The sequence below is a fragment of the Chelonia mydas genome, chromosome 1, assembly GCF_015237465.2.
Source record: "Chelonia mydas isolate rCheMyd1 chromosome 1, rCheMyd1.pri.v2, whole genome shotgun sequence".
NCBI lineage: Eukaryota > Metazoa > Chordata > Testudines > Cheloniidae > Chelonia > Chelonia mydas.
In genome coordinates, this window is record NC_057849.1 from 181040833 (window position 1) to 181059274 (window position 18442).

At 41.8% G+C, this 18442-nt stretch overlaps 1 protein-coding gene across 1 annotated transcript; it reads right to left on the reverse strand.

The window, feature by feature from the left end:
- Window positions 1–2007: 2007 nt before the first annotated feature.
- On the reverse strand, window positions 2008–18056 carry POU1F1 (POU class 1 homeobox 1). The gene is made up of 6 exons (XM_043538400.1): window positions 17873–18056; window positions 16045–16173; window positions 14618–14863; window positions 11487–11651; window positions 7038–7098; window positions 2008–3418 (listed from the first exon to the last, which is right to left on the reverse strand). Exons 1-6 carry the CDS (start codon window positions 18054–18056, stop codon window positions 3205–3207), a joined length of 999 nt encoding a protein of 332 aa, XP_043394335.1. The 3' UTR covers window positions 2008–3204.
- Between the last annotated feature and the right edge of the window lie 386 nt (window positions 18057–18442).

Genomic DNA, 18442 nt, shown 5'->3' on the forward strand with positions numbered 1-18442 from the left:
ATTCCATCAGTTTTGGAAAAAATTAATTGTTGCTGTTGCTATTGGGGTTGGGGAGGTTTCTGTACACACTGAACCTTAGCACTGGCTTGTTGGGCTAAAAACAAAAAAAGTAGCTGAAAACTGCTGACCCTGCTCTAGTCCCACTCCCCCCTTCACTGTTTCACCTTCCCCCTCCCACAACCCAGCCCTGCCCGATTTATTTTCACTGCAATCAGAGCAAAGAGTATGGCTGTAAGTATTAAACTGTGCACTTAATTACAATGGAAATGTCAGTGAAAATGATCCTTTGGCAAAGCAAAAACCAGTATTTCTTGCTTTGGGCTTGATATTGCTATGTGCCCCATATGTCATCAATCATTTGTCTACAATGCTCCTTCACTGTTTAAAACAATCTCTCAAATTATTGAATTAATTCAAAGCTCAGTTGCTTTTATCATTAGTCAGACAAAATGGGTGAGGTAATATCTTTTATTGGTAGAGGCACCCTGCTGCAGCTTAGTGGAGAACTTCTGTCCCACCACAAAGTTTAATATAAACTGTTAAAAGGCATCACCTTAGCCTTACAAAGGGAAATATTAGGAGCCAAAAATACTTATGACCTGCAAAAGGGGGGGCTGGTGAGAGATGCAGCCTGCAGAAGTCAAATGCATATGGCTACCTAAAGACAGCAGCTGCTTGTCCCTCAGGTTTAAAGGATCAGGTATCAGAAGAGCATTTTCGGAAGGATGCCTGGAAGCGGGTGAAACCAGACAAGAGTGATCAGTAACCCCTAGAGATAGGAAGGTGGTGGTGGGTGTTTCAACCCTCAGGGCCAGGGATCTAGGTGTAGGACATCTTATGGCTGTCAATCTGGTGGTCTGAAGTATTGTTTTGGTGTTTCTGTAACCCAGATGTTTTCGGACAAGCTGCTTGCTGTAGTTAACTGTTCACTCTTCCGTTATGTGAGAATGGCACAGGTTTCATTTGTTTTTCCATGTTTCTTAAAGTGTCCTTTACCCATAAACACTCTTGGAGGACAAGAGCATCAGCGTAGTGACTGACTGCTGATGCATTCACTAACTACTGTAGCATGCAAAAAAGAACAGGTAGCAACAGAGTGCAGCAGCTACGGTAAAATCAAAATACTATCACAACCAAACAAATGTGAACAGTTACATTTGGTATTAGAGGTTATTTGAACAATGCTTTATTTTTGGCAAAGAGTAGGGTTAGTTTTTCATAATCCTTTTTAAACAGGCAAATAATTTAGAAAATAAATAAACTCTAAAACTGTCATATTGCAAGTTTGACTACATATGCATAATACACCACAAGAAACTTCAAACAAAGCAACAAAAGTAACCAAGGAATAAAATTACAAGTCATCACCTTCATTTCTCTACTCTTTCCAATGTTTTTACAACAGGCATTTCTGTCAGTACAGCATCTGTGGTTGGTGGTGAAGGCTGAGACTTAATCCCAGAAAGTGCACTTTTGCTTTGTAAAGTAGTGACTGATCTGTGTTAGTGTTGTGACAGTCTGGGGGTTAGAATAGTTCAAGTCCTGTATAAAACATGCATTAGCAAGGGGGAGAGGGATATTCTCTCCCTCCCCCCTCCCTTCAGTTTTAATTTAGAATCTTCTCCTAAAGAGAAAAAGAAAAGTAATAATGCAGTTCATTCATGAGGATATATTTTCTTAATACAGGAGACTATATTCCTTAGTTTAACATGCCTAGGGCCCCTTCCTGTCTGTGCTTATGTATTATTTAAAGCACACCAACATAGATATGTGATACACATCTTTCCTTAATGACCTCAAATATTATAACCTCTTTCTGGATCTATTATCTAGTCGTTTTCTAAATCACCATCATGCCTGCTTCACACAAAACTAATTTTTTATTTACCATTACCACTAATGTGCATTCCTGTAATTTTAGTCCTGGGAAAAAGCTTGAAATATGTACACATTAATTAGTATTGTTGTAACAAATAATGGGAGCAATGTTGCTGCAGTGATCACTGGACCACCCGTCCCTTGAGTGATGAATTCACATTATTCCAACTCCCCTTAATCCCTGGTTTCCTGGGGGTGGAGCTATGAAATCATTTTGTCATCTCTGTAGGACAGGAGAAGAGAGGACTAGAAATAATGATTTCTGCCTGTTCTTTTCTAAACCTCATCCTCCCCAAGGGAAAATGAGTTTATACTTGAGTTTTGATTTAACTAGGTTTAAAGCATTTAGAAAGTCAGCAAGACTTTCTGTAGCCTTTGGCGATCAGCGTAAAGGGAATGCCATTTCTGCTCAGCACCTGTCTAAATGGATTGGCTGTGTATTGAGAAATGTTACACATTAGCAAAGGTGTCAGTATCTCAAGGGTCTTAAAGCTCATTGTATCAGGGCTAAGGCAGCAGCCAGAATGCCTCTGTAATGTTTCCATCCTAGAAATCTGCCAAGCTGCTACATTTGATGCTCTCTTTGGGAGGGCAGTTATTCAGTCTTTGCTTAATAGAACTTAGCCCACCTTCATGGGATTGTATTACCAGCTAGAGTCCACAAGAGGGAAGATGTAGAGGCCGCTTTAAAGAAGAAAGGCTGTTTGCATTAAGCAGTTTTTTAAGACGGGCAACTGTCTCAATTACCCGGTCACCTTCCTCAGACTTCAGTGATGCTGAAGTTTAGCAGGAGGACGAGCCACTGATCTCACAGCCTCATCCCTCGGCTCTAAATGTTTGGTGCTGTGAAGGGGCACTTCTGTGGTCCCAACAGCTGTAGCTTTTCTAGGTTTGTGAAGCTCATTGCTGTTGGGTGAGTGAGGGGCACAGCACACAAGTTCTTTCACATGCTACAGTTCCAATAAGTAACTTCTTTATATTTAACACAAAAGATTTCATTCCAGATCTTTTGGGTAAAGTTCACATTAACTAGTGAGTGTATTGTGGATGCAAGAAAGGCATGGTATATGAATAGTACTTACTGTGAAATTTTTAACAATCAACTAATGCAGATTGAATAGTTGACAGCTAAGCAACAGTCTCCCCTACACAAATACATATAGTAACAATGTTTCCAATCTTTTACATTAAAATCAAGCCCACTGAAGATATGTTACAGTTAAAATTAACTTATAGAGGAAACAAATGTTTCTGTTCAAACCGACAATGCTTTAAAAAAAAAAAAATCTTAAAGGCCCAGAAATCCTCAACTATGCACAAGAAACTTTACCGGCACTCATGATGCTCCTTCATAATGGAACTAAAGGTGTTCTGGTGTAAACTTGTCTTCACTCTCTTTTCCCTTTGTCTTCGGTTGCAAAACCAAACTCTCACAACTTCCTTCTCGAGGTTAAGCCCCTCAGCCATCCTCATAATCTCTTGAGAAGAAGGCTTACTTTGTTCCCCAAAGTTTCTCTCTAGAGCTTCTTTAGCAGAAATGCTGGAAGAAGGGATAAATAAAAATGCCACTGTTAGTGACTTTGGACAGACTCATGTCATGGCTGCTATTTTAGGCTAAGCTGCAATGATATGAACATTAAAAATTATTGCACTAAAAAGGCAAGAAACTGCTTTGCTTTCCCTCTCAGTAAAAACACTGAGTTTAAAGGGCATTATGGTTCCATGCTGCCATGGGCTACAAAAATCTGATAGTATCTTTATCTTCAATCCACACTGAAAATAATAAGGACTTTATTATAATTTTAGGGGTAATGTAGTTCATGCAAGTTATATAGCACATGGCAACCCAAGAATCATCACATGCTCCCCAAAAGTCAGTTTTAGCCTATTTGCATTGCAGTAGAACCCAAAGATGTGCTGCGGTTCAGCTGGTACAGGCAGCATAAAAGTTAAGAGCTATTTTCCTCCCATATTCAGACACCGAGGCTGAATATAGGTGAATTTTTTTTGTGCTGTTTATTCTCCAAAAAGAATAAGTGCCTGAAATGTGCTTGTACAAAAGCAATTAGGATGAAAAGCTTGATCTTGTCATACCTAGCTTTAGCATGAGCGGTATCATTCCTTTTTGTCCACAAGAGGTCACTGTACACTTTATTCTAGATATGAAGCATGTTTATTTCTGCTAGTGAGGTTCAAGACACTGCAGCAGAAATTCTAGTACGGATGAACAACTTTGCGTGTAACTTTAGATTGCCCTTAGTGTAATTTCATTAGTAATGCATTTTCTTTTTTATGGTGGGTTATTGATGCTAGCTAGCTGAAAGCTGAGTGTTCCATAGATGCACAGCTGTAGTAATAAGTATTTAAATAAAGTTTTCACTGGGTCAAACAGCTGAAAATAAAATATAATTTCTCACATCCATATTATGGATAGTTTGATCAGGTCCTACAAAGCTCCTGCACTGGAGTAGGCTAACTCACTCACTGTTTTTCATCTCCAGATTCTAGTTTATCCTCAAGAAGTCTACCTAACACTTCAATGGGAGTGAAGTGCAGAGGTACTACTAAGGTACTACTCTCTTCTAGCTCATTCTTAAAGAGGTTCCCAAGCTGGGGTCCCAGGTTCCGCAAGGGATCAGTGAACATTTTCTTTCTTACAGAGGGCATCCCCCTTTCATTGCACTGTGTGTGCATGTATACAAAACTGATCATTTATAGTGTGTAAGGAACCAGTTAGTTTTATTGGCTTGCAAATTAAAGGTGTTTCATGGATGCCAGCATAGCACTGGATGCCATGCATAGCACTGGATGCCAGCATAACATACCAGGAGTGTAATAGTAGAATTGGAGATGATATGTCTCCTGTGAAGAGGTGTCTCTCATTTGGACTATTCCCCAATTAGAAAAAGGGTCTTTGACTCCAAACACCACTGATCTCTGAAGATGATTCCAGATGGCCACTCTCCCCATAACATAGAAATCTAGAGTCATGCTGGTTTTAACAAAAATTTGTGCAGGCCCCATTGCACAGATCAGCAGCAGTGCTGTGAAGACTGCCTGCTCTTTGCAATGACACGGGGATTGTATACATGCTAATACAGGCATTGGGACAGATCTGTGCACAGGAGCCATTCCTCGGTGTTATCCAGGTCATCATAGTTTGGAACGACCTAGCGGGGGGGGGGACCCAGCACAGTTCTCATCATGTTTAGCCAATAATTGGATCAAAATACATATTTTTATTGATGTCTCATTATCCCATCTGGTTTTGCTTATTTATGTATGTAAATACTTTTGTTAATGACCTATATTAATAACAAGAGGGCCCATGCCTGCTCTGCTTCCAAAGGCAGAGGGGGCTGAACTCCATAGATGTGGGCCACCAAAGGTGCAAAAACAGAGAAAGTCAGCTCCAAGGGACATTGTTCCCACATTCTACCCTAAACCACACACCTCATACAGGGAACACATGCTACATTCCCTCGACATCCGCCAACCGCTGGCCTTTTATCTGCACCGCTCTTGCACCTTCCGCGCTTCATCCTGCCTCTTCCTCACCATTGCAGAACGCTGCTGGGGCCGCACCCTCTCTTCACAACACCTCTCCCTCTGTATTACAGACTACTACGCTCTCTCTCATGTCCACCCCCACCTCCCATCGGGGGTCATAGCCCACTCCATGCATGCTTAAACTGTCATGTCGGCCTTCCATACAGAATTTGCATGGCAGGACATTTGTTGGGAGGCCACTTGGTCCTCTCTCCACATTTACTGCCCACTATGCCCTTGCACCTGCTGCAGTGACAGATGTGGTAGTCGACCAAGCTGTCCTTCAGCCTGTAACTTCGGGTGAGCCCTCATGCCCGCCTCTACACTGAGCACAGCTTGCTACTCTCCCATGTTTGGAATCCACATATGGACCATCACTCAAAGAAAAGGTTATTTACTGTAACTAGAGGTTCTTTAAGATATGTGGTCCCCATCTGGATTCCAGTAGCTGCCCTCCGTCCAGGCTCCGTTGCTTACTGGTGCGAGGGAACTGGAGCAGTGTCAATCCACACAGCCTCTTAAAGCCTCGGACGTGCCACGCGGTTGATGCACAAAGCACGTGCGGGTCAACGGACACAACTCTGAACAGTTCTGATGCACGGCAGGCATGCGCACCCACATTTGGAATCCAGAGAGGGACCACACATCTCAGAGAACCTCCAGTTACAGTAAGTAACCTCTTCTGCCAACAGGAGCTCTAGTCAAACCCTTCCTCTCATTCACAGCCTCTCAGCCCAAGAAGCCATGGAATGCACTTCAAAACTCTATGACAAACACCTGTTGGAATATGATCTACAGTCTAAAAACATTTTCAGTGATTAGTGTATACAGAAATTCTATAATGTATTATTTCAGTATTATGTTCAATGCGTGTGTGTGTGTATTTATATACATACACACAAAATTCTGTTGAATTCTGTGGAAATTTTGTTTAGTGAAGTGACATTTTTGATGCCTTTTGAATGCTAAAATAGCAACATCCAGCGACTTTTCAGGGTTTCTCTGACAACTTCCTGCTATGTGGAGTTGGCAACTCTGCACTCCCCTTCCCTCTTTCCTTACAGCCTGTGAAAGACCCTCTGTAGAAGTTCCACAGGATCCAGATCCCTGGCCAAGGGAGGGGCAGATGCTCTTTGCAGCAAACTTTCCCCCCAAGCCACCAGGCCTAATCACCACAAGTTATAGCAGAAGTAATGCAATTTCTCCTGTATCATCAAACCTCCCACAAAGGAAGTTCAGAGGCTGTATAAGGAGCCAGTGGGGTACAGAAGTTTATTACTGAGTTGAATGTCATAAAGGATGGGATTACCAGGGGTCATAAATGGGTACTTTTTTTACAAACAAAAAGTGTGTGAGGGGGAGGTTTGTTGAAAAAATTAAAAGGCTGAAGGTTTTGGTGCAGCTCCTTAGTTGGTTGATAAATGGGATGAAATTTTTTGTGAAAATTTTCACACAAAATTTGTCCCTGTTTTTCAAAATTGGATTTATTTTTCAACCAGCTCTAGATAGGGCTTCTAAGGAAAAGTATTACTTAGATTTCAAACCTAAGAAGGATCTGAGAAAAAAAAAAAAGGACTTCCAATACATAATTTGCTGAAGTATTGTATTACCTTATGGTGGTTCTGCGCTTTCTTTTCCGCTCATTCACGCCAACTTTTTCATTGTATAAAGCTATATTAAAAAAGGGGGAGTTACCTTCCAAGATTAAAACAAGTACAATAATTTCTAGAAACCATTGTTACCAGTCATGTTTTAATACCATGAACACATGCCAGATATGGTTGCTGAATGATCTGCTTGAAACATTTCTCTGTGGAAAGAACAAGGAGTACTTGTAGCACCTTAGAGACTAACAAATTTATTTGAGCATAAGCTTTCGTGGTCTAAAGCCCACTTCATCAGATACATGCAGTGGAAAATACAGTAGGAAGATAGATATATATATATATATATATATGTATACACAAACACACACACACAGAGCACAAGAAAAAGTGGGGGTTGCCATGCCAACTCTTAAGGAGAACAATCGATTAAGGTGGGCTATTATCAGCAGGAGAAAAAAAAACTTTTGTAGTGCTAATCAGATAACACTGATGACATCATCATCATCTGGACCCATGGAAAAGAAGCCATTGAGGAATTCCATCATGATTTCAACAATTTCCATCCCACCTTCAACCTCAGCCTGGACCAGTCCACACACGAGATCCACTTCCTGGACACAACAGTGCTAATAAGCGATGGTCACATAAACACCACACTATACCGGAAACCTATTGACCGCTATACTTACCTACATGCGTCCAGCTTTCATCCAGACCATACCACACGACCCATTGTCTACAGCAAAGCTCTAAGGTACAACCACATTTGCTCCAATCCCTCAGACAGAGACAAACACCTACAAGATCTCTATCAAGCGTTCTTACAACTACAATACCCACCTGCGGAAGTGAAGAAACAGATTGACAAAGCCAGAAGAGTACCCAGAAGTTACCTACTACAGGACAGGCCCAACAAAGAAAGTAACAGAACGTCACTAGCCATCACCTTCAGCCCCCAACTAAAACCTCTCCAACGCATCATCAAGGATCTACAACCTATCCTGAAGGACGACCCATCACTCTCACAGATCTTGGGAGACAGACCAGTCCTTGCTTACCGACAGCCCCCCAACCTGAAGCAAATACTCACCAGCAACCACACACCACACAACAAAAACACTAACCCAGGAACCTATCCTTGCAACAAAGCCTGTTGCCAACTCTGTCCACATATCTATTCAAGGGACACCATCATAGGGCCTAATCACATCAGCCTAATCACACTATCAGAGGCTCGTTCACCTGCACATCTACCAATGTGATATATGCCATCATGTGCCAGCAATGCCCCTCTGCCATGTACATTGGCCAAACCGGACAGTCTCTACGCAAAAGAATAAATGGACACAAATCAAACGTCAAGAATTATAACATTCAAAAACCAGTCGGAGAACACTTCAACCTCCCTGGACACTCAATTACAGACCTAAAAGTCGCAATTATTCAACAAAAAAACTTCAAAAACAGACTCCAACAAGAAACTGCAGATTAATTCCAGTTCTGCTAACTGGACACCATTAAATTAGGCTTGAATAAAGACTAGGAGTGGATGAGTCATTACACTAACTAAAAAGTATTTCCCCATGCTAATTTTCCCCCTACTGTTACTCACACCTTCTTGTCAACTGTTTGAAATGGGCCATCCTGATTATCACTACTAAAGTTTTTTTTTTCTTCTTCTTCTTCTTCTCCTGCTGATAATAACGAGACCAATCGATTAAGGTGGGCTAAGAGTTGGTATGGCAACCCCCATTTTTTCATGTTCTCTGTGTATATCTTCCTACTGTATTTTCCGCTGCATGCATCTGATGAAGTGGGCTTTAACCCACAAAAGCTTAATGCTCAAATAAATTTGTTAGTCTCTAAGGTGCCACCAGTACTCCTTGTTCTTTCTGCTGATACAGACTAGCACAGCTACCACTCTGAAACATTTCTCTTTGGGACATCTGGTGGCTGAATGTTGTAATTGCACTCTTCAGGAATAAGTAAAGGTTTATGGTATAAACAGCGCTGAAGGAACCTATCTACATTGGTTCAAAGCAGATTCATTTTTTGAGTATGTCAGAATCAGTCTGTACATAAAAATATTTCTGGTCCAACCCCAGGTACTGTTTCTTGTTGCAAACTCATAGACATGGTTTGGATTTGATCAGAGATTGTTGTTTTGATTTGGTTTTTTTTGCAGTTTTGTGCCAGTGGGTTTAATGGTCATAGTGGGACATGTTGACATAATTTGTTCCAAGAGATGCAGTTCATTTTCAAAATGCACTGGAGAAACACCGAGTCTGTTGGCTTGGATATCCACATACAGGGCAAAAGAATTTGTACGCATTATGAGCATGTTCCACGCAGCCCTTGCTGGCTTATGAATGCAGGCTGAGCTCACACAAGGGCTGATTTTGGGTGCATCTGAGACTGCATCATTGGCTTCCTCAACCATGGGATGCTGTTCCAGGAAGGAGGATTACTGGGAAGAGATGGGGTCCACCTGACCAAGAAGGGTCAGAGGATCTTCGTGTACTGATTCACCAACCGAGAGAGGGCTTTAAACTAGATCCAAAGGGGCAGTTGACAAATCCCCACAGTTAAACAGGAAAAAGGCAGATGTTGTGCAGGACACGGGAAATTACCGTAGGGTCAAAGGAGCAACGAGAGGGAAATTAATGGGGGAATTTGCTCAACGTATTAGATGCCTATACACAAATGGAAGGAGTATGGGGAATAAACAGGAACAACTGAAAGGATTAGTACATAAGCCAAATGATGACAATTGGTATCACAGAGACTGATAGGCTAAATCTCATGACTGGAATATTCGCTATAGAGGGGTATAGCTTGTTCAGGAAGGACAGTTTGTGAAAAAGGAGGTGGTGTGGCATTGTACACCAAAAATATATACACATTTATCAGGTTCAGAAGTAGATGAGAGGCAGACCATTTGAAAGTCTCTGGGAAAGAAATGGGGAATAAAATAAGGTGATGATGGAGTCTATTATAGACCATCAAATCAAGAAGAGGAGGTGAAGGATGCTTTTCTAGAACAAACAGGCAAAAGGGGCAGCTGCCCCGGGGCCCAGTGATTAAAAAGGACCCGCAGCCCCAGGCGGCACGGGCTGGGCAGCGCTGAAGGGCTGGCTGGGGGAGGCTGACCCCCTAGCCCCGCCCCTTCCGCCTGAGGCTCCACCCTGTTATTTGTGGTTGGGAGGAGGAAAAAGCAGGAGTGCACCGAACAGATAAAAATGTAGGGGTTAAATAGCAATGGTAAAAACTACTATAACAATGGAAGTATCTTCTTACTTACACATCATTTCTCTTCCCTTAATGATCAGTAAAGTCATTTTGACAGTGATAGAACATACATGATCTGATTTAATCCAATCTAGTGTGTACTAGGTCTTCTGTCGGTGGCACTCCAGCACATATTGCATGCCTCTGAAAGGGCAACCTTTGATTGTGAGATTAGAAAGGATCAGCCATTTTGGGGCCCGGATGAGAAATTCTGTCAAAGCTGAGTTGGATCTTCAATAGGAAGGAGTCAGCTATACTGTATATGAAAGAATTACATGCTCACCTGTTTTGGTCTTCAGAGGAATCATACAGGGGAGAGAGGCTTTGGATCTGGATCTGCTTTCTTTTAACACCCTGGCATACCATCTGCTGACGTACAGAACCTCAGCTACATGGTAGCTCAGATTGTTGCTTAAGGCCAAGGAACATACACTGCCAGGAGCTTTTCTCTCTCCTCATCCTGAGCCAGTTATGCGCTGGACAGGTCTTCCAATGTAATTTACAACAGCTAACCTATTCTAAATCTTGTCCTAAGTCATGCCTCTGCCACAGAATCCCAGGGGCTCGTCCAGCAGCTGGGGTTTTCAGGGCATAGGGAAGATGGCAAAGAGCAGATGTTAAAACTCCCATGGTATCCCCCCCCTTCTACTTTTATAGGGGGCATGGTGTTGGCTAGTCACATTCCTTTTCCCATTGCCACATCCCTTACACCTGTAATAGGGAGCAAGTTGGTGTAGGAGTTTCAACACCAGCGCTCTGCCATTGGAAGATCTTCTTGTACCAGTGATTCTTCCACAGCCAGCTATGCTGTCTTTTGGACTAGAATTCAATGGCAGTGCATCAAAAACCAGCTGCCCTGTACCTCAAGAGCTGGGCTAGTTTGCATGAATGGGCTTGAGGGAAATGAGGGACATAAGAGAGCCACATCTCTCTAATTTGTGCCTGCCACATGTTTCTGGCAGGTTTGCTTCCCTCTACCCATGACACAGGCATCAGTTCTACTGAATTTAATGCATGTACTGATCCTACAATATTTATATTCAACTTCCCCACCTGAATAAACAAAAAGCTGGACCAGTGGAAGTTATACACTACTAACCATCTTATACATTAAAGAGCTTCTTGTAGGGGTAAGACTAAATTCTAGGCGTTATAAATATCTACCTCCTATTTGTTCTGCTTCTTCCAGCCACTTGGATAATATCAATTTCAGTTTGCAGGCATTCTTGAAGCTTAGCTGCAAATTTTCAAATCGGCAAATGGTTGTTTGACTGAACTCAGAGCCATGCACAGCAGCCAGGGCTTCTCCAACATTTGTTTGTGTGTAGCCTGTCAAAAAGCAATAAAGAAAAAAAAAACTTGAGTAACCTAACCTGGTTTATTTACAGAAAGATACATTCCACCTTGGTCACTGCCCCCAAAACACACTTTTTGGTAAGTTGCCTTAAGTGTTTTCTTTGATTGTTTTCGATCTGACATCAGTCTTACTCTGGTGTATCTCTCTTGTCTTCAGTGGAGATCACAAGTGTAAAACAGGTGAGATGAGCATCCGTCCCCATGTCTATCATGAGACACATGCAATTTGACCAGTATGATAATGTAGGCAGGAAGCAACAGCAAATAATCATGCAGTAATTCTGCACACAGAATTAAAAGTTTATTTTAACATTAGGGGTCTGATTTAAACCCAGAAAAGAAGAACAATTCAGGGTTCAGACTTTAAAATCTAAGAATATACTCTGATTTTTACTCACACCATTGTAACTGCTGTGACTGCTGCTTCTCACAGTAATCATTATCCTCCTGTTTAATCTCATTTACCCTCAGCTTGTTGTGTCCACCTGCTGATTCTCCTCATATACTTGGATTGTAAGCTCTGTGGGGAAGGGTCTGTCTTTTCATTATGTATCTGTCCAGTGCCTAGCACAATGGGGCCCTGAGCCATGAGCAGAGGCTCTAGGCACTACCATTATGCAAAGAAGAATGTAAACAACAAAATAAAACACAATTTCCAATCCCATTTCCAGGGTTGGGCCTCTCTCTCACAGGCCTGGGCCACACCTGAAAAATTAGATCGACCCAGCTACATTGCTCCGGGCTTGAGAAAAATGTCATTCAGTGAGCATCATAGTTAGGTCGGCCTAATCTTCACTGTAGACACAGCTAAGTCTTCTTCTATCTCCTCCCCATAATGGGCATAATCCTCAAGGTGCTGAGTGTCTTCCCCTCCTATTGACGTTAGTAGGTAGTGAGGATCCTAAGCACCTCACAGTATCAAACCCTCTGTTATTAATGTTAACATTTTGCCCTAGCAGGGCACTGTCCACTTGAATTTAGGCTGTTGGTACATCCCGTTTTTATTAATGGCATTAAGACCAATCCTGCAGTCTCTGTTCAGCCACATCTGTTTAAGTCAATAGGCGTTTTGAGTGTGCAGGAATTCAGGATCAAGCCACTGTAAATAATTACTACTGAAGTATTCGTGGGCATAGGTAATCTTGCCCTTTCTATGACTGACAGTTAAATAGTCATGATATACAGCAAAACAGCGCAGGTTGTAAACACTGTTTCAGACAGCATACCCTTGCTCTAGCTCTCATTTCTGTATGGAAAATGGATAGTAATATCCCTGTAGCTTTAGAGATAATACTATATTAATTATATGCTTTTACAGAGCTGTGTTTTACAGTGGAGTCGTGCCATATTCTGTAATGATACAATCTATTGTTATAGGAGAAAATTAAAAATGACCACTCGTAATTCACAAATTGAATTTAGTATCCATGAAGGGGCTGGATTTGCAGTGTTTGACACATACAAGTTCATTTTTTTCAGTGCAGCACAGACAGGACCAACCTTCCTCACACTGCCCCACCAGTGTGCTTCCATCTTGTCATGAAGGGAAATCTCTAGGGGTGATAGGGATAATCCAGCACCAGTGCCTATTTAATCTTTGTACGGTGCTGAGGCTGCCAGTGAGTGTGATATGGACATCTATCCACCAGAAATCAAACTGAGATCATCCACACATTTCACATCATCCCCAAGTAGTTCTCAGATAGTAACAAACTGGTCACCACAATACTCAGCAGTGGTTAAAATGAACCTAAAACTGGAGGGGGAGCTCCTCAGTTTTGGTTGTTGTATGTTGTACATTGAGATCATTTAGTGAAAAGAAATCGCATCATCATGCGTGAAGGGACATGGCCCGGCGACAAGGGAATACGTGAATCTGAGAGAAGTCTAGGTTCCCAAAGAGCCAAACAGAAGTGCATATATGTGTGAGAGATAGGGCATGGACTTGTGGCCAATGGGAGCTGCGGGAGCGGTGCCTGCAGGCAAGAGCAGTGCGCACAGCCACCGGGCGTACTTCTGCCTAGGAGCTGGACCTGCTGGCTGTTTCTGAGGCATGCATAGCACGGAGTCAGGACAGACAGGAAGCCTGCCTTAGCCCCCCACCCCCCACTGTGCCGGTGACCAGGAGCCACCTGAGGTAAGCCCACACCCCAGCCCTGAGCCCCCACAAAACTTGGGGTACAATTTTAAAGGAAGGGTTGAAGACTAGAGCTGGTTGGAAATTTTCCATCTAAAATGAAAATGGCTTTTTGACTAAATAGAAATTTATTGCTACAACAGCTGCTTTCTTTTTTAAAACATGGGTTTTATGAAAAAAAAATTAAACGTATGTTTTGCTGTTTTGGGCAACCAAAAACTTGGTGAAAATGAATAAAATTTCACTTTCATCAATTTTTCACAGGATAAAAATCATTTCCTATCCAACTCCATTGAAATCATTTAAAAATGTGTCATTTTGTGTCTAAATCATACTTAAATCAGCCTTACAACGTGTACAACTGCCTTGGTGAATATTTTTTGACAGGCAAAGTATCCTTAGGTTTTTCACTATCATAGTAACAAGTAGGTTTTGTACCCGATTTGGCAAATTTCCATGACAATCCTGAAAGGCTGAATTAAATGCAACTTTACAGTATGATTTATGTGATTGATCACACTTTCCCCTAGAATACAGCTAGTCCAGGTACCAATAATCTGCTCTCAGAGGCAGACAGAAGTAGTAGATAGAGCAGAAAGTTTTAAAATCACTTACTGTTCTTGCAAAAAGTTGCAAAAAGCTTGAGGCAATTAATTCTAAACAAGTCTTCTAGGTATGGAGAAAGCTTGGTAAACGTGAGGCAGGTTTTAAATTATAAAGCATATCAGATGGACTAGAATATAAAACATACAGAAATAACTGAGCTTTCATTTGGATTTTCAGGCTAGCACAAAGCACATACCTAGCTTAATTCTCCTCAGTTTGAACTCATTGGCAAACTTTTCCAGTTCCCTGATTTCAGGGGAATCCATGTCTATTGGCTCTTCAACAGACTTGGTTTTTCTGCGGAATTCCTGCTTGAAGTCAGTGGCTGTGGGATCATCTCCAAGGATAGACTGGTGCATGGGAGTGAAGCCAGGCCCCAGAGCACAGGAACTGGCACTCAGAGCATGTTCAGGGAATTTATAAAGGCAAGGGGTCAGGCCACCTGCATGAAGCCAAAAAGCACAATTTGATATAATCATTCTCCAGCATTGCATAATAAACCTTTGTGTCAACTATCAACTGTTAAACTTTGTAATATTACATACTAGAGAGAGGAAGGATTGTCCAGTGGTTAAGGCATCAGCCTGGCACTTAGGAGACCAGGGCTCAATTCCCTGAACTGTCACACTTTGCCTCAGTTCCTTAACTGTGAAATGTGAATAATAGTACTACATGCTATGAAGTGTTCAAATACTATGAGAACGAGGGCCATACAAGTACCTTAGACAGACTTATATTGGGACAGGTCCTCAACTGGTGTAAATTTGCATTGCTTTCATTGAAGTAAATGGACCTATGTCAGTTTACACTAGCTGAGGATCTGGCCCATAATCTTTTTGTTTGTTTTCTGGTACCAACAATACTACTTTATAAACTACATGTGATATGCAGATTCGGTACTATATACAACCAATTTCAATGGAAATTTCCTTGAGTAGAGTACAGGATGAAGCCCAATGAGTGATAAGATCGTCACTTTATAATTTTAGAGAGGAAAGTAATTGCACAAGGATGAACTACTTTATGCTAAATTTTATTCACTATTGGATGATACAGCACCATTTAATCAAGAGCAGGTGCCCTTTGTGCTGGGCACTGAACAAACAGAGAGACTCCCTGAGCTGAACAGACAAAATTTGATATCTTCCATTGTTGCTTGCATTGTTGTTGTAGCAGTGTCAGTCTCAGAATTTTAGAGAGACAAGGTAGGTGAGGTAATATCTTTTATTGAGCAACAAAAGTGAGTCCGATAAAAGATATCACCCACCTTGTCTCTCTGAAGTGACAAGGCAGACAAAGCATGGGAGGGAGAAAAGAAAAATTCTTACCCCCATTTTAGAGCTGGGGAATCAAGAGAGTAATTGACTTGCCCAGTCATGCAGTCTGTAGCCTAGTCTGGAAGTGAACCCACATCTCCAGCCCAGCATCTAAACCACAAGACCATCCTTCCTTTCTCCTCCTTCTCTTTTGTTCTTCTTGTCTTGTTCACTGCTTAGATTACATCCTCCAGAGAGCTGGGAATACAATGGAGGTTCTAACCCTATTGATATATAAAGTCACATGCAGTATGACTGTGAAAAAGGAGAGGGAGTTGTTAAATGTCAGAAGGGCAAAAGTCTAAACAAGAGAAGGCCTTGCCTTGCAGAGTGCTGACTCCATTCACCACGTTGGGATGGGGCATGCTGCAGGTCTGTAAAATGCGACTCTGGGAGAGACTTGCTGATAACATCTCTGGGGTTGCAGGCTTGATGCCTAAAAGGAAGTGGGAAAAAAGGAGAGACTGCAGTAACATGGAATTCTTTTGGTGTAGAAATAGGTTGATATTTTTGAATGGAAATCCTCCTTATCTAATGATTCTTCTTCTGTAGACTTCCCAGAGAGATCTAAACAAGAACTTCTGTACCAGAGACACAAGAAGAGACACAGAAGCAGGAGCATTTGGCCATGTGAAGAAAGAGTCTTACTTGCTGTCCCAGAAAAGTCTGCATGAGGAAACATTCACCTGTGCTGATTCATTTTTACATTTTCCCTCCTTCTCAATTGAAATAAAATGCTGTGTTTGATTTTGGATTAGTTTTGAGCCATAGTTATTTCCTGGCAAGTCTCTTCCCCTGGCATTACTACATTATTTTCCTGGTTGACACTTGACTTGAACACCTTTATATTGAACAATTTCTCTTCTCTCTTCAGTGTGGTATCTAGAGAACTGCATTGGGTGCTAAGACATCTTTACAAGTTATGTCATAAAGTCTATGGATCCTCTGTGTGAAAACAGTTCATATTGCTCCATGAGATTTGGAAAAGCATAAACTGAATTAAGTGATTTCTCTTTGGCCTTCACATACATTTCCTTTCACTCTGAAGGACTGACATTCCTACATGTCAGCTACAGTATTTCTGTGAAAAGAAACCACCCCTGATGTGTTTACTCTGGTTGAAAACAAGTTGTTATTACTCAACATAAGTTCCTATTTCAAAGCTTGCCAGGCTATTATTAATCATAAAGCCTGCAACAGTCTCTGCAAGACTAATGCTTCTTATACCTACTAAACCATGTCAGGCCCCGGACATTTCCCTTGATGTTTTATAACAAGGTATAGTGGTGTCCCAGATACACTAGCCACACTATCACATAACAGTGTGATTTTAATTGTGAGTATAAGGAACAATCCTGATCGCCCATAGCTACCAGCTGTTAAGGTGTGACCTCACACTTTTTGTTTGTATCAGGAGTGACTGGGAGGGAAGAACAACATGGGGGAGGGGGGAATCCAGAAAATGCACTCTTCATTTTTTCTTCCCTACCTGCTCCAAGTCAGCTTCAGGGAAAGGAGTGGGGACTCTGGATTGAGAAACAGAATGTTCACAAGCCAAAATCTGAGTCACAATTAATGGAATGCTTGATACCTTGTCACAAGTTTTACGAGTACCAAAAATGGCACTACATTTATTTTTGTTTCTTTAATTGATCTCGCCCTGGGTGGATTATTCTGAAGCAGCTACGTCCTGTGCTGAATTTACCTCCCTGAATTCAATACAAATTCCATAATCAGTCATAATTTTTATTATTTGTACTGCATAGGGCCCCTGAGGCCCCAAGTGAGATTGGGGCCCCAGTGCACTGGGGCCACATACAGAAATGGCAGAAAGAGCCCCAAAGAGCTTCCAATCTAAGTGCGCAAGACAGACAATGGGTGACGGAAAGGAAGCATTATCCCAGTGTCACAGACAGGGAAGTGAGGCAGAGAAAGTAAGTGATTTGCTCAGGATCCCCAGATAGAGGCTGAGAGAGAGCATGAAACTGAACCCAGTTCTCCTGAGTCCCAGTCCAGTGCCTTAATCATAAGGCCATCCTTCCTCTCATTAACCTCCATTCCCTCAACCCCTCTGAAGGAAAATCCCCTCAAACAATCATGCCAATAACTAACCTGTTAGAGTGAATATCTCTTACCTGCCATCACCCCATAGGTAGACTGTTGGTTTCCATAATGACAGGAAGGGACTGAATAATGAAGACCTGTAGATGTGTTTCCCAAAGTCGCCATGGAGAAGTGCACGTGGGAACATTTAGGAGTATGGACCAAAGACAAAACAGACGAGACTGGTAAGAAAATGTATGAGGATTCAAGACACATCCTTTCAGTCCAGAGGTAGAGAATATCTTTGTATTTTGTTTCTACCTGCATGCTAACTATTCTACACTGCTTTTTAACTCTCAAGGTAATTCTGTAGGAAACAGCCTATAGTAGGTGCTCATGCCTCATCAGAAAACTGGCTAGCTCGCTTTTAGCCAAGAGCAATGATTTATCTTGCCCGGTTTTTAAATTTATTATCTCAAGGGTAATAATTTAGGTATCCTGACAAGCTCTCCTCTTTACATGTGTATGAAGATCAGGCCCCCAATACTGTTCCATCTATTTTTACTTTAATCTTTTCTAAGTTCTTGAAAAGTCCATCAGCCCCTAAAATGAAAACCCTAAAAGAAGCATATATAACCAAGAGGACAATTTTCTATGTAGAG